At 42.1% G+C, this 16,530-nt stretch overlaps 2 protein-coding genes across 2 annotated transcripts in view; one reads left to right on the top strand and one right to left on the bottom strand.

The window, feature by feature from the left end:
• The window catches only part of LOC306694557 (cyclin-dependent kinase-like 5), a 33,968-nt gene extending 27,181 nt beyond the window's left edge, over window positions 1-6,787 (top strand). Inside the window, exons 12-18 of the mRNA XM_079157461.1 lie at window positions 246-350; window positions 846-951; window positions 1,629-1,752; window positions 3,048-3,150; window positions 3,759-3,881; window positions 5,823-5,978; window positions 6,064-6,787. Coding sequence (XP_079013587.1) covers window positions 246-350; window positions 846-951; window positions 1,629-1,752; window positions 3,048-3,150; window positions 3,759-3,881; window positions 5,823-5,978; window positions 6,064-6,423 — 1,077 coding nt within the window. The 3' untranslated portion in view covers window positions 6,424-6,787. The remainder of the gene's footprint in view (window positions 1-245; window positions 351-845; window positions 952-1,628; window positions 1,753-3,047; window positions 3,151-3,758; window positions 3,882-5,822; window positions 5,979-6,063) is intronic.
• A 2,637-nt stretch (window positions 6,788-9,424) lies between these two features.
• On the bottom strand, window positions 9,425-13,650 carry LOC306694577 (retinoschisin-like; the record flags this gene model as incomplete). The annotated part of the gene is made up of 6 exons (XM_079157484.1): window positions 9,425-9,861; window positions 10,587-10,782; window positions 10,862-11,003; window positions 12,932-13,145; window positions 13,240-13,265; window positions 13,596-13,650. The coding sequence occupies 6 exons, from the start codon at window positions 13,648-13,650 to the stop codon at window positions 9,709-9,711; spliced, it is 786 nt and encodes a 261-aa protein (XP_079013610.1). The 3' UTR covers window positions 9,425-9,708.
• Window positions 13,651-16,530: the final 2,880 nt, after the last annotated feature.

Here is a 16,530-nt window from a genome sequence, read left to right as displayed (position 1 = left end):
TTTATTCTGGTGGCGTCTGAAAATATGTTTAGGTTTATTCAGCCAGATTTCACAGGTTTTGTGGGAGCAGCAGAGATTAACAGACCGGCGGGTGTTGAAGAGTGTGGCTTCCTTGTTAGGATATACAGTGAATCATGTTACCTGTATATTTATATATACTGTATTCACACATATAGTATATATATAGAGTGTGTGTTTGTATTTGTGCTGCAGTGCTTCATGCTTCACCGTGTCTCCATTAACAGAGCGAGCAGGCCCCCCCCTCCGACGTCCCCCACAGCAGACCCCCAATAAGAGACTCTACCAGGGACAACACAGCGTCTTTTCACACACAGCGGCAAAAAAGCGAGGTCCGACATTCTGCCTGCACCCACCGATACTCGCCCACATCCAGTCCTCCCAGAGAGCGCGGATGTGGGTGGATACTGCTGTCATGAACTGCTCTCTCTCTCTCTCTCTCTCTCTCTCTCTCTCTCTCTCTCTCTCTCTCTCTCTCTCTCTCTCTCTCTCTCTCTCTCTCTCTCTCTCTCTCTCTCTCTCTCTCTCTCTCTCTCTCTCTCTCTCTCTCTCTCTGCATCAGATGCCTCTTCATCTTCTCTGTGTGCTTTGCTTCCCCCTTTCTTCAGTGTGACTACTTAATGACGGCACAGTCGAGCTCGTCATCCGCTTGATTCTGAGACAATAATCTGCAGATTTCTTGCAATAATGACCGGTTGTAAATCATTGCGCCTCTTTTTTAAAATGTTCTGTTAGGTAAATAAAAACCTCATCATCAGCTGGAGGTAGGAGAGGCATGCAAAGCTTGTTTTGGGGTTTTAATTGGTCTTCTTCTGTTGTGACTCAAGGTCGGCTTATATCATGAGCAGCAAACAGAAGACGGGGGCTCCTCCAAAGAGAACCGCAACATCTACAGCGAATCCATGCCGAGGAGGGTGGGCAGCTTCTACAGAGGTGGGTTTAGTCACGGCGATGTAGATCCACACGTCTGCTCACATTCAGGGTTTCAGAAAACACTTTGTTTGAAAACACCTTTTGATCTGTAAGTGTTAAGTATTCCCTCATCTATTGCCAGAAGGTCTTTAGTGACCATTTTCCCAATTTAAAGGGACCCATAGCATTCTGAGTTAATGGTGATCAAAGAGGAGGAAGAGATACCGACTATGAGAGATGCACCAAATCTCTAGTCTAGTCTGTCTTCAAAATCTCTTATTTTACCATACATATTATAATGATATTATATACATATATATATATATATATATATATATATATATATATATATATATATATATATATATATATATATATGTAATATTCTTTGAGAAGAAGTCAGAGGGTTTTATTCTTCTCATTGAATTCTCTGTTTGGTAACTGAAGTGCACTCGTGCTGTATTATGAGTCACTAACGTGAATGATTTAGTCCAAACATTCATGCAACGCCCTCTTTCATGTCAATATTTAAAAGAAAATGTTAATCAAGTTTTGAATATATCAGTAATAATATGATAATATAAAGTGTATTATCTGCCACAGGTTGCTTTGAAATAGTTGGTCTAGACTGTGGAATGTTTGTTGTACTCTGTGCATCAGAGAGGTGAGTGAACGTCTCTGTTGTGTTTGTTGAACAGTTCCTTCTCCCCGGCCAGACAACTCCTTCCACGACAGCAGAGGTCAGAGCCGGAGCTCCGGTCTGTCGGGTGACGGCAGCGGTTTGACCAACCACTCCAAACGTCAGCCGACATTCGACCCCTGGTGAGTGTTTATCTCTTCTAACCGCAACAGAGCAAAAGAGTCTCTGCTCTGTACGGAGGCCCTGAGAGGAGAGTGAGATTCTGGTGATCTATTTCCTCAGTCTGATCTAGAATGTTTTTCTCTCCTGTGTTTAAAAACAGGTGGAAAAGTTACTTGTTGTTGTTGTCATACTTATTTTGGCAACAAGAGGCTGTAGTGCACCACTACCCCATGTTTTAAATAAGACTAAAAGCATTCATGTTTACCCTAACGACAGATCAGAGCAAAATTAAATCAGGCCGCAACCTCAGGTTCTACCAAATGTGTTAAAGCTGCATTCTCTCTAGTGTCCACCAGGGGGCGACTCCTCTGGTTGTATAGAAGTCTATGAGAAAATGACTCTACTTCTCTCTTGATTTATTACCTCAGTAAACATTGTAAACATGAGTTTATGGTCTCAATCTCTAGTTTCAAGTCTTGTTCAATACAGCATGATGTTCATTAAGTAAATGATGGTCCATTTAGAGTCACACAGACCATAAAGCAGGGGATGCTTTAGGGGCGGGGCTACACAGTGATTGACAGGTCTCTACCAGAGACGTATACGGCGTCTCTACGTCACTCCTCCTCAGTCCAGATATGGTCACTTCCTGTTCACTGGTTGCAAAAGAACAAGATGGCGACGGTTGAAATCCAGGATGATAACGCACGACTCAGCCTGCAGAGCCCTTAAGCCCCGCCCCCACTGCTGCACACAGCGCTGTCTCTCGTTTATTCAAAGTTTACTAATGTTGAATGTGTTGCATGTTGAAATTGCACGTACACAGCACGTCCTCGGGTCCCCAGCAAAACACCCGCCAAGCGTTAAATAGATCTGACGGACGGTTCTCGAGATATGCGAAGGACACGCAGACAGATAGTTAGACGGGACGGTGATGCAATTCAGCCTCTTGTGGCCGAAATGAGTATTACAGCAAGAAAACAACGTCACCACGTTTCACAGATGGAAAAACAAAATTAAGTTTACGCCATAATCATAAGAGAAAACATTTTGATCAGACTTAAAAAACGGATCACCAGATATTTGTTTTCGTCCTATTTGCTTCTCAGGGCCTCCGTACCTCTGATTCAGTTCTTAACACGGCTTTGTTCACTGCACATTGCTCTATGAAGCAATTTCATGGTGGAGCAAATGTCCCACTGGTCACATGACGTAGTGGCTTTAGCATAAATCGGCGGGTCTCATTGGGAGTTGAGACGTATGGTACAGTGTTAGCCGGGACGTCACGCTCAGTCGCCTTTGTGTTATTTTTCAGGACCGGCCCAGATACTGTCGTGCTGAACCCCGAGCCGTCCAAAGAAAAGGAGAAGCAGGGTTTCTTCAGAGCAATGAAGAAGAAAAAGAAAAAATCTCAAATGGTAACTTGTATGTCCAGTTCTTCTGAGGATGGAAGCTACGTACGTCTGGATGCTCGACTTCATGCACATGACGTCTGTGAAGCTGTGTGTCTACATACCGTATCTCCTCGTCTGCTTTGCAGGAGTTTAAAGACACAGTCCTGATGTTCTGTAGTGTGTGTGAGGTTCTCCTCCACAGTCAGGGTTCTACTGCAGCAGATGAGTTCATAGAAACAGAGTAATGTTCTGCTGTGGACGTATGTTAGACTCCTAACAGAATGTCTATCAGAACACTGATTCTACCTCACAACACAGGAGCTGCTGCTCTGCTGCTGCCTCCATCTGGTCGTGAGTTTGTGTTGTTGAGACTTTAGTGAATCTGAATTAACTATAACAAAAAACACTAAAGCCCCCCCCCCCCCCCCCCTTAGCCCTAAAGGACTGATTTACTTGATTAGTTTTATGTCTTTTTTTCATTCTTTTAGGAGCCTAAAATCCGTCTGTTTCTATAAACTCCATCTACTGCAGCAGAACTCTGGCTGTGGAGGAGAAGTGTTATCGTGTCTTCTTCTTGTTGTCGTGTGCATCATGTTTCCTTGTGCCACCCGTCATGTGCCTCTGTATTACAGATGCAGGTCCCTGAGGGAAGGCCTCCCGTCATCAAGAAATGTCTTTTCCCTCTGTTTAGCCCAAAGAGTAACATAAAGCATAGCTCCTCTGTGAGAGTCCTCCCTGTAGTGTCCTCTCCCATGGTACATGCTGTTTTTACACCGCCCGCCTCCTCACCCCGCCTGCCATCGCATGCATTCACCACAAATAATCTGCATTCACCACAAATAATCTGCATTCACCACAAATAATCTGCATTCACCACAAATAATCTGCATTCACCACAAATAATCTGCATTCACCACAAATAATCTGCATTCACCACAAATAATCTGCATTCACCACAAATAATCATTTCTAAGCTTGTTTTTTTTTTTTAAATCGGGGAAGAAATTCATCCATTCATAATGAGTTGTAAACACGAACCAGTCAGATCCATCTGTGCAGGTCATATCCGCCAACAAAGCGCTGGTTTTAAATGTTCACATTATTGATATTTGATCAGTTTTAATGATGCTTCGCCGTGACATGAACGGATCCGGCTGGTTGTGTGTTTTGGGGGTTTGATTGAGATTTCAGACGGCTTGTCATGAGGATGAAGCGGCTCGTGAGATGTTAGGAGTCTGTGTGCCTGGTCGCTCTCAGCTTTTACTTCTCTTCACAAACAACAGGAGCGTTTGATCGACGTCTCCTCCCCCTCACAGTGCATCTTAACCCCGGATTTCTATTGATGATCCAGCAAAGATCAAACAGTTGAACCGGCTTCGGCATGAAACAGGTGTTCGAGGCTCCTTCTTCCCCTCACATCTTCTATTTATATACGAGGCAGTCTGTTGGGATGCTGAGAGGGGGGTCAACGCTGATGACGGAGCACAAATAAAATGCGATCTGGAGCAGGAGGAAGCCGGCAGTCAGACTCAGAGTAGATGCACATACAGAGGATGTGATGCAACCATCCAATCGTAATCAAGAAGAGCTTTCTGGCACCAGATGCATGTTATTGTATTTTTCATTTGTATTTGAATGACTTCATGCATCAAACCAGCCTCATAAATCAACACGTGTAAAGGATAACAAGACACGCACAACAATTATAACTTCTGAAGCACATCTTTACGATGCCGTATTTGGGCCTTTGTAAGTTGAAAAAGGAAAATGAGGAAGAGCAGGTACAATTCTGAGAAAACAATCTGAATTTCGGAGATAAAAATCGTAATTTAGGAGAAAAACACCTAATATTGAGATTAAAGTGATACATTAAGGAGAAGCCCCACACTCACACATGTATGAGACGAAGTCCTCTGATCAGAATGTTGTTCTGGACAGACTGAGCTCACCGCGACGTCTCTTCAGATTGTGGATGTTGATGATAATATGATGATTCAGGGCTAAAATCACGAGTATGTTCTTATTGATTTATCTCATTGCAAAGTATAAGTTGATTTGGTCGTCCACTGCAGGAATAATACACGACAGTATCAGTTTGGTTCTTGCAAATGTTCTCATAATATTATTCCCCTCCTCCGGTTCCTCCGGTTCCTCCGGTTCCGTAGTTTTTGAATTTTTAACCTGTAGTGGCCCAAATACGACGGCGTATTCAGGTCATTGTAGCTAAAAAAAAAGTCAACACGAAGCCGGAAAACGAGGGAAATATTCAGAATAAATATTTCAGAGATTTGTCGTAAATTTCCGAGATAAAAAAACACGGATGTTCTCTGAGATTAAAATGCTACATTTGCTTGAAAAACTTCTGGGATAAAATGAATTTCCTTTCCTTATTGCTGATTCCGAATGCAAAGTAAAAAAAAAAATTCGCAAAATTTCGCAAATTTGTGACCGTAATCGAAGAGAATTGCGTAGCTTTTTTAGCAGATTTATGGCTTTAATCTTGGTAATTTCTTTGTATATTCTCCCCTTCCCCTGCTTCATAATTACAGATTTTTAACCTAATATGTCGCCGTACATTCTTGAGGTTTCAATAGAAATCTGTATCAAACATTCTGTGTGTCTCTTGTTGTCCTTTACGTCGTTTGGACCCCTCATGCTCGTATTTAATGAGATTAAACTCAATGTGTTTGTGGAAGGTTCCCAGTGAGGCTGTGGACACGATCATCCAGAAGTCCTCCAGGTCCTCCGGTCACCAGAGCAGCCGCCACAGGACCCGGGACAAGAGCAGAGACCGGGACCAAGACCGGGACAAGGACTGGCCTCCTGAGAAACTGTCCGATTCACACACACCTGTAAGTCCCAGAGAGAGAAATGAAAGTATTTTCTTCATGTTGTTTTTGATGTTCGACATGTTTTGGTCATCCCTCCCCTCTTCAGAGTCAGCCACTGAAGTCTCTGCGCAAACTCCTGCACCTTTCGTCCTCGTCCTCCAACCAGACGTCGCAGTCTGACATGCGCTACCAGCCGCTGCCTAACCCGGCCTCCGCTCAGGGCGGCTTCCCAGAGGGCCGGGGTCACTCGGGGGTCAGCACGCCCCAGCTGAAGAGCCGACAGGCGGCCTACCCGCTGCCCGGACAGCTGGAGTCCGGCTGGCACTCGTCGGCCCTGGGCCGCCCCGAGGGAAACCCCTACCCGGAGCAGATGGGCATCAAAGGGGGCCAGAACGGGCACGGCTTCGGACGCCCCTCCAGGTCTCGTATGCCAAACCTCAACGACCTGAAAGAGACGGCTCTGTGATCTCCTGCGTCGCCCCGCGGCGCAAACTCCTCCGTGTTTCCCCTCCGCTGCTCCTACACGTCCATTGCGTAACAGTACACCTGCTGACCACACACACACACACACACACACACACACACACACACACACACACACACACACACACACACACACACACACACATGAACACACACACACACACACACACACACACAGATACCAAACCTTCAGTTTTAAACACAGCTTGCTTTCGGGCCAAAAGCCTTTTTTATGTCTTCATTTTTTTTAAAGCTTCCATGTTTGATAGACTTTATATTATTACTTCTGTAATTCTGATTATAATTTGTATTATAAAGTTAACATATTACAAATTAAATATATATATATATACACACATATATATATATATATAGATATATATATATATATATATAGATGGATAGATAAAGTGTAGATTTTAAGTGTAAGTATTTTTGTTTCTATTCAATATAGGAATATAGTACATTTTACTGCGTAGTATTTCCTTCAGACTATCTGAGGCATTCTAAAGAAATAAAGTGTGATCAGCTGTTCCGGTGGAGAGTGGTGACGTCAGTGACTTTGCAGTGTGTTCATCTCACCACGACTCTGACTCCTTCTGCTCAAAGCGTCTTCTTCTTCAACTTATCGCGCTCGTGCAAGTTGTTCCTGAGTTGGCGCTGACAATCCGTAAAGCTTTGTTCTGTTTCTTTTTTTTTTTTAAAGGATATTTAGGTTTTTATGTCTTTTTGTAACGCAGCCATTTTAAGACACTTGTGCCATAAACGGGACAGAGATGCTCCGTCGCCCTCTGTAGGACACACTGAGGTACTGCATCTCCTGTTCACCTGACCTTAACATGCACTAACTACTACATTTAGCCACTGAGCTTTCATGCACAGTGTATGTGTAAATCATCGTTTTCATATATATATTTTAAACAAATATTACATAATACAAACCTATGGTCACTACAAATAGAACACATAATAAATGTTCCTTGTACAGACTATACCAACGATGGTTTTGGTTGTAACATAATCTAAAATGATTTACTGAAATCTTCATTTATGTGAAAGTGTTGCAGCAACCGTACGGATGAATTAAGCGGCAGTAAACTCTAGTTGACACTAGAAGTTGATCCTGAGGACGTGATTATCTGATCACATCACCAGGATTCAAGGAAGTCTGTTTGTTGCTCGTTTCTTACTTAAAGATTTCACATGAACAGCGTACGAGTGGTTCTACTAGTTTAATCACATGAATACATGTTTCAATACATAATACAAAAATAACTGCTGTAAAAATATATTTATACAACATATGTTTTTTTGTCCTAACTATTGTTAGAAAGTAATTTGTACAGCAGCTGGAGGAACACAAAGGTCACCGTGCAGCGGTTCCCAATCCTACGTCATCAACACCCCATCATGTCCAAATATGTCCCTTTCAGGTTATCAGCTGATTTATTACTGTATATTATTACAGTATTTTTTCATTGACAATGTTTACAATTGTATTACTCGTTACCACCAGGATCATTCCTATGTTCCCAAAGTCCTGTGTTCCCACTGGATCCCCATGGTTCCTGTGTTCCTTAATATCCTCTCATATGACACATTAACGGGACCCTTCAAAGGGTTTTGTGTTCTCAGTCAGCACTGTGTATTTCTCTGGGTCAATGTGTTGAAATCACTCAACTACATCCCAACCTACTGACGTAACGCTCTCTGAACCCTATTTAAACTGTTCGTTCGTTGCTCTCCACACACGTGACTCATGTTCAGGTCGGATGAGGTCCGCGGCTCTCTCGTCTTGTCCGTGTGTTACATGTAACCCTGGTTGGGAATCGCTGCACTGGAGTGTTTGTGTTCTATGATTGCACATTCTGAGCCACTTGGGATCAAACTTATGAGAAATCTTAACGTGGAAAACCCCTCAGAGGGATCAGAAGCTCTGTGTGTCTTCTGTCTGCGGTGAAGGTGACGAGTAGCTCGGCAGAGATGAATCCTCAGCTTTTTAATGTTGCACTCTGAAGAGACTACGGCTCAGCAATATCGCCCCAAACTCTGTGAACTCCTCGTCCCTCCATGTGCATCATGTTCATCATGTGCACCGTGTCCCGACGTGCCCGTCCCGTATCGTGCATCGTGCGCGCTCTGTACTCGACGCGATACGTTCCTCTCTTTGGATTATCGTTTCTGCTGAAGGAGCACCGTGTATTATATTAATACTGATGTGTGACTACTTGTGTGGTAATATTTATAACAGAGGATGTTTATCAGCCGGTTAAATGAAAATCAAGTATTACATTTGTGCTTTTATTACAGACACAAATTAGTAGCATAGTTCAGTGTTTCTCTGCTTTTCTTTTCTCAACAGAGCATTTACATGAGAGCATAAACCCACCAATGAATGCTTCACAACTTTAGAATATTCATGTTTACATATGTAACAGTAAATCTCAAATAAAACATTTGATTTGAATCTTTACCTGCGGAATCTTTATTTATTATATTGTTTGACTCTGAACGTTTCCAATTTGTCCAATTTTTTGTATTTAAAAACAGTTCAAACAGACTTTAAGATGAAAGTGCATAAACACCATGACCAGCGGTGGAAGAAGTATTTTACTGCATTCAACATCTTCATACACTGAGAATACTCCACTACAAGTAAAACACCTGCAAAACCCTCCAGATGTATTTATGTAAGTATTTATTGATCAGTGAAATGTTTTACTGTCTGATGCTTCTGGATTCATATTCCTGCTGCATGTTAACTCCTTTATATCCTGTTGGCTGGTTTAATCTACAGCGATGCTTCATTTTCTATAAGATATTAGTTCAGCGTCGCTGTCCTGTGAGCATGGATGGATTATGAGACAATGTCGGTCTCTCTTTGGTCATTTCGTCTCCTTGCTGCCGTTTTGTGTCTCTTTGTAGTTGTCGTCTCTTTTTGTAGTAATTTAGAGTCTCTTTGTTGTTGTTTTGCAGCCGTAAAAAGTACAATATGTACCTCAGAGAGAAGTAAAAAGTACAATATGTACCTCTGAGAGAAGTCAAAAGTACAATATGTACCTCTGAGATGTAGTGGAGTAAAAAGTACAGCAACAAGGAAAAACTAAGTAAAGTACCTCACATGTGTATAAAACGGCAGTACTTGCGTAGAGGTACTTAGTTACTCTCCACCACTGGTCCTATAACAAAGTAACATGAAGGATCTATTTTGTTTGGCAGGCTGCAGGTTATCAGGTGAACGGTGGACGGTGAGCGGGCCGTGTTGCCTTCAGGGACACTTGTTCATGCACATGAGCAGCTCCAGCCGGGTGGCGATGCGGGTGTGCCAGCCCAGCGGCAGCAGGCGGATGAACCGGGCTACGATGGGGGGGCGCAGCAGGTTCTGTACCGTGGAGGAGCGGTCCGAGTTCCCATAGAAGACCTGAAAATATTCACTAAATCACTTCATCATCATCACGTCTCTTCACCTCCAGTGACACACAGGAAACTCATTTCTGCACTTTTGGAGCGCAGGAATTAGTTTTCTATCTATTTCATAATTCTAATATACTCATATACAGTATTTGTGTTCTCATAATATTCTTTTTAACTGTTATTTTTTTCGATGCTTTCTTAAAGCTCCACAGATCACAGCTGGCAGCTCTAATGTTGTGTCGTTGATTTAAAGGAACAGTTCACCCCAAAAGCAGAACTGCATATTTGTCCTCTTCCTGTCGTGACGAGCACCGAATCAAAGAATGACATTTGAAACACACACAGCTTGTTGTGAACAGTTTTCTTTAAACCGTAGTTCATGAAACACGTGGATCATCCTCAGGAACCAGGTCCGGATTTATTTAAAGAGACACCGACGAGTGTTTTGTGTTCTGTTGTTTCTTTGTACATATAGTGGCCTGTTTATAAAGGCCTTGTGTCTGTGGTGTTGTTAAATAAATGTTCTCTTTGAGTTTAAACTTCATGTCTTTATGGTCCTCAGATCTTTTATATTATAATGATGTCATTTTAGTTTGTTAGAGTTTAATTTTAAGTTTTGATGGTAGTTTTAGTTCTTTGTCTTTAGTAAAGTGTTTAATGTTTAGTGTATTTGAATCTAGTTTTGCTGATAAAAGCTTTAAAACAGGTGTTTTGTGTGTTCTGTGTTCTCACCCTGTTGTTTCCTGTCTGGTCTTTGTAGTAGATCCAGTTGAGCGTCTCCACCGTGCGGTACTGGACGCTGTATTTAGTGATCCACTCGTCGGCGTCGCAGCGGCCCTGAGTGAGGATGCCGGACACCACGGAGACCTCCTCCAGGTCGATCTGGATCCACTGGTGCAGGTCGTTGAACTTGGAGAGCCACGCGCACCTGACGACAAACCACAACGTGTGCTGTTGTTGTTCACGGGGACGATGAGAGAAAGAAGAACTGGGCTGTGGTGACCTACCCAAAGCCCTGGTTGTTAAGGCGAGCCTTGGAGGGGATCCAGGAGGAGTACCAGCCCACGTACTGGTCCTGACTGGAGCAGCTGATCTGGTCTGAGTCCACAGATCCAGATTCAAAGCCCAGAGCTCTGTGGTAAGGACATTCTGTGGAGGACATTAAAACTATCGATAATAAATGAAGAGGATCACCTCACACTTTGAATCTGAGCCATGAAGACGTTCATCAGCCTTAAAACCACCAGCTGTTACTTTCCCTCAGTTCACTGGACTCCGTGAAGGAAACTTCTTCCTCTCGTGCCGCCACGTTGAACAAAGAATTTGAATAAAATGAGAAAAGTCTCGATGAATTGAAGTCCAGAGGGGGTCGCATTTAAAAACAAACTACATCAGAACATCTGTTCACAAACTGTCACACAACTGGTGCAGAATAACCCCGTCTTATAGATATATCTATCCCGTCGTACGTTCACTATTTCACAAACACATGCGCCTTCACGAAAACCTGAACATTTAAAACTTCCTTTGCAAGCGTGAGACAGTTCAAGTCTTTTAAATGGTCAAGTTTTAAAGTCGTGTCGAAATGGTTTCCAATGAATTGCAAAAACTTGCAAGAACTCTTGCGAGACTCGACTGCCTGTTCTCCAATCTTGCAAGAGTTTCGTAAATTCTATTGTACCGTCATGACACAACCAGGTTTTAACAAAAAATGCATGTTTGTGAAGTATCATAAGACCGGACTACATGAGACTTACATTAACCTGCAGCAGCTGTGTGAGAGTTTGCAAACAGATGTTTAACTCGGCCTGTTTACTTCAATTCATCGACTTTTCTCCGTTTTTTGATCCTTTTGTTCACCGTGACGTTTACTTCAGAGAAACACGTGGAGAGTAACTGACATACAGAAGGACATTTTAAGGGCGAGGTGTTCCTTTAAAGACAAACTTGCAACTTAAGCATCTTCCCCTTTGTTCATTCAGCCCCAACAAACACAACACGGCTCTAACATGCATCACAACGAGCAACATCTGAATGGCGTCATGATTTCATTCCCCAGCTCAGTATTCTGAGCATCCTGATCTAATTAACCCTGAGATCTGATAGCAGGAGGATTGCGTGATGAGGAGGAGGAAGATGTTCGGGACATCATCTGATCTGCGCTGCTTTGTCCGCTGCATCGTGCTATTAAGTGAAGGGCAGCGCCTCTATTCAGGGCTTCCTAATCTGATCATCACACTCCTGTACAGGTGATGAGATTATCTCAGGCCTCTTCCTCACAGCTGGTCATTCCTTAAATCTACGTAACAGAACTCAAAGTTGCTGCAACTGATTCTGAACCAGTCTCAGTGTAGTCCTGATCCTCTATATGAACCAGTCTCAGTGTAGTCCTGATCCTCTATATGAACCAGTCTCAGTGTAGTCCTGATCCTCTATAGACCTCCATCAGTAAAGAGACCATCAGAGAGAAGATGGTCTGTTTCTATAGAGTTGTTCTTGATGCTCGTCATCGGAGCCACCGGGTCAGATTCTGGTGAAACCAGATGAACTCATGCAGGTTCACCAGAACCTCCTTCAGCTCAGACTCCAGCAGAGACCGGTCCACCGTGGACTCTCTGGGAGCCAACACCGACACCACGCTGCTGGAGACCCAGGACGTATTGCTGGACCCGCTGGAGGGAAGGGAGGCACGGGAGAACCAGAACCAGGACTGAGAGCGTTAGAACCTGCTGCTGCAGTAACATGAGAGGTTCTCCAAAGAGACTCTGGTGCTCAGAGACACTACCACTTTAGACCACAGGGGGCGACAGAATCAACACTAAATGAAAGATCTTTGTCGTAGCTTTAGAGTTGAAAATGGTCAAGGTCATAGAAGGTGACTCGTGCTCCACTGCAGAGATTCAGAACACAGTCAGCTACCATCACAGCAGCTGGAGCTCTCTGTGAGCACAAGATACAGGATACAGATAATAATCTTCAGGTGTGAACGTTATCGTTGTCCTTCACATGATGGCCTGGTTTATAGCAGACTACAGGTTAAAGCCAGGTCATGTGACCTGTCAGGGGGGAGTCCTCACCTGGCATGCAGTTCAGCAGGTCACCCTGAGGGGGCGGCGTGGGCGGCAGCAGTGAGGTGGGCGGCGGGACAGGTGGGCTGATGGTCGGTGAGCCGGCAGAATCACAGTCACAGGTGCAGGTTTTAGTATCTGATGTCCACGTCTCGATCTCCTGCTGCTCCTCCTCCTGCAGCTCCTCCTCCTGCAGCTCCTCCTCCTGGACCGCCTCCTCCTCCTGGAGGACGCACACACACACACACACACACACACACACGGGTTAATCCAGGGTTCATATCACATCATTTGGTGGTTTATTATTGAGCTCTTACCTCTTGAGAGTGAACGGTCATCAGAGCTGTCAGTGGACGCATGAAATGGAGAAGCAGATGAAGGTGAAAGCTCATTTTTACAGGAGAAACTAAAGAGCAAATAAACTGAAATCAAAACTCGTTAATACAAATGAATTCATTCATTGTTTGCAGGCTTTTTAATGTGACAAATATATCTAATTATTCTGCATAATTTCTGTATGTGTGAACAGAAGAAACCTGAATTGAGCTTAAAACAACAACATGATATTGAAGAAAAATACATTTTGATAAACTCAAACAATATTCCGCTCTTTGGACACTACAAACTCTAGACAGTGAGTATAATAATATCATGCCGGTGCACTGTGACTTACCCTGAGACAGAAGCAGGAGGAAGAGTACAGCAGCACAGCGAGCAGTGACCTCCATCTTCCTCTTCAGCTGGAATGTGATGAGTGTGAGCTACTCTAACGGGACAGTGGATGGGATTACTGTTAATCCACAGGCCTGAGATGGTTCTTATCTAACGCTCCTTATTGGCCCTTAGACGCCGCCCTACGGCTCCTCTATTGCGCTGCACCTGTGGTGAACAGTGGAAGAGCACTGTGATCGTCCTGTATTCTGTTTGTCAGCTGACAGCGTAACAACCAGGGACGACATGTTGGAGGCTCAGTTCACAGCGATCACTGATGATCCTTTTAATATTTTAAAGGTACAGTGTGTAGCATTTAGGGGGGATCTATTGACAGAAATGGAATATAATAATATGAAGTTTTCTTTAGGGTTATATCCACAGACTCTAGAGAGAGACGTTCCAGGCGGCAAACTCCGGTTCTGAAAAAAGTGAAGTCAAAGCTCGTTAAAGCTGCATTCTCTCTAATGTCCACCAGGGGGCGACTCCTCTGGTTGTATAGAAGTCTATGAGAAAATGACTCTACTGCTCTCTTGATTTATTACCTCAGTAAACATTGTAAACATGAGTTTATGGTCTCAATCTCTAGTTTCAAGTCTTCTTCAATACAGCATGATGTTCATTTAGTAAATGATGGTCCATTTAGAGTCACACAGACCATAAAGCAGGGGATGCTTTAGGGCGGGGCTACACAGTGATTGACAGTCACATTGTGTTTTCACTTTGTCAAAGTTAATTGTGACATTTTGGTCGCCTGAAAAATGTGTTATCCAGTATTTGTTTTAACTTAGCTCCTCCCTCTAAAGGTCACTTCTGACTTTCCACTCTGACCCGACTGTGTTGGACAGAAAACAGTCGAGGCTGAGTCAATATTGCGCCATCAGCAGAGCGGTTTCTCCTTTATGTAAACTGTTGATCTGTGGGCGAGTCTGTCAGCAATGACAACCCTGAAGTCCTGATGTCACCTGTAGGACCAGTGAGCTTTAGTGCTTCAGTGTTGTATGCATGGCTACATAGTATAGTTTCAGTTTTATACTTTATTTTTAAGATATTTCTTTGTATATATGAGCCTGTTACAGTTATTTCAGAATGCTGTCTTTACTAAAACAATGAAACCGGGTCACATCACCTCACTGTTAACACACTCTGTGTCTTTTTACATTTTCTTTCATTTTATGTTCCGGTCAGATCACTCAGGTCCTCCACCACTTTCCTTTCTTAATGTTTTTATGCATCTGATACAATGATAGTAACAATACCTTCTGTTTTGATGCCCTTAAACTGTGGAGATCGCTGCCTCTGGTTGTTAGAATAACGAGCTCTCTCAGTATTTTATAAAGACCTATCTTTCTAATCTGACTTTTTTTTAGCAATTACTTTTATTTAAATTTTTAACTTCATGAAATGCAGCTTTTTTGTTTCATTTCAGAATACATAACCCAACATTCCATTTCAATCTGGAGTCATGTTACAACTTTAGTTTTAAAACCGTAATCAGTGTTTTTTTCTTCTCAAAAATGTATTTTATTTTATTTTATTCTATAGAATTTTATTTATTTATTTTAAAGATTTTATTTATATTTATTTGTATATTTATATAGTGTATTTATTGATGTTTATATTTATTTTATATGTATTTGTTTTCTATATCAGGTTTGTATGAAAGATTCTACATAAATAATTCAATAATGAATGAATTAAAAACATAAAATATATATAAATGAATTTAAAAAAAATAGATGAATAAATATATAAAGTTGAACTAAATATTATTTGTATTTATTCTTTAAACATCTGAAGTCCTGCACTTCTGATGCCCCTCGATGATGACGTCTTAATGTGGTTTGATCGATGTAAAATCCAGCCAATCACATCCGCGAAATCGAGTGATAGGCGGGGACTATCAGAGACCGAGTGAGTCGTGAGCTCCTCATTGGCCAATCAGAAGCCTGGTGCCCACTGGCCGTGTCTGCGTCCGGGCGGCGGTTTATTCCTTCAGAAGCCAGTGTTTTAATACAAGGTAAGTACTTTTGACGGTGTATTATTACACCGTTTATGTTTTTTTCCGGTCGCTTATGTCGTATTTAAAACAGGCTAAACAAGCTAATGCTAACCGCTGTATAACGGTGTTAACGTTGTGTTGATAAACGGTGAAGAAGAATCACGTGTTTCTGGTGTAAGTGTAGAGAACTGTGTGTGTTTTTAATTGGATATTAAAATGTCACGTTATTTATTTTAACGTATGTTTAATTAAAATCATGAAGTTAAATGTTGTTTATCTGAAACACATGGCAGCAGATACACATGTTAATGTGTTAAATCATGTTAATTAATAACTCTGTTGACGTCATTTAATATTAATTGATGCGCTGCACGAGTTTGATTGACCTGATTAAAGGTCATTTATTGAGCGTCTTGCAGTAATAATTTCCATAATTTTGGCTCAAGTTGTCAGAATCAGAATATTTTATATTGTACAATATCACAAATTAAGAATTATAATCCGCAGAACATAAGACGCGCTCTGTTCGCTACGGAAGCCCAAAGCTGACAGTAAAATGAAACAATAAGTGAATGAAAGTTTAGACTCCTGTTAGATCCTGTAAGTTATTATAATGACTTAGTAACTCATTGTTTTGAGATATGTGTCAAAAGATGTTAATTCAAAGTATTATTAAGTACTATCTACTAAAGGATTAGCCTGATATATCACCTTGCATGATAATAAGATATATATATGTATCTGTGTGTGTGTGTGTGCGTATATGTGTATTTATATATATATATATATGTATATATATATGTGTATATGTGACATATGTTAATTCTTGAACAGTGAGAAAGACCTTGAGAAGCAGTGAAACCTTCAGAGAAAGATTATTTCTGTACAGATATAA

The sequence above is a fragment of the Pholis gunnellus genome (assembly GCF_910591455.1).
Source record: "Pholis gunnellus genome assembly, chromosome: 4".
NCBI classification, from domain to species: domain Eukaryota; kingdom Metazoa; phylum Chordata; class Actinopteri; order Perciformes; family Pholidae; genus Pholis; species Pholis gunnellus.
Note: the sequence above shows the minus strand (reverse complement) of the source record. Positions and strands in the feature narration are given on the sequence as shown.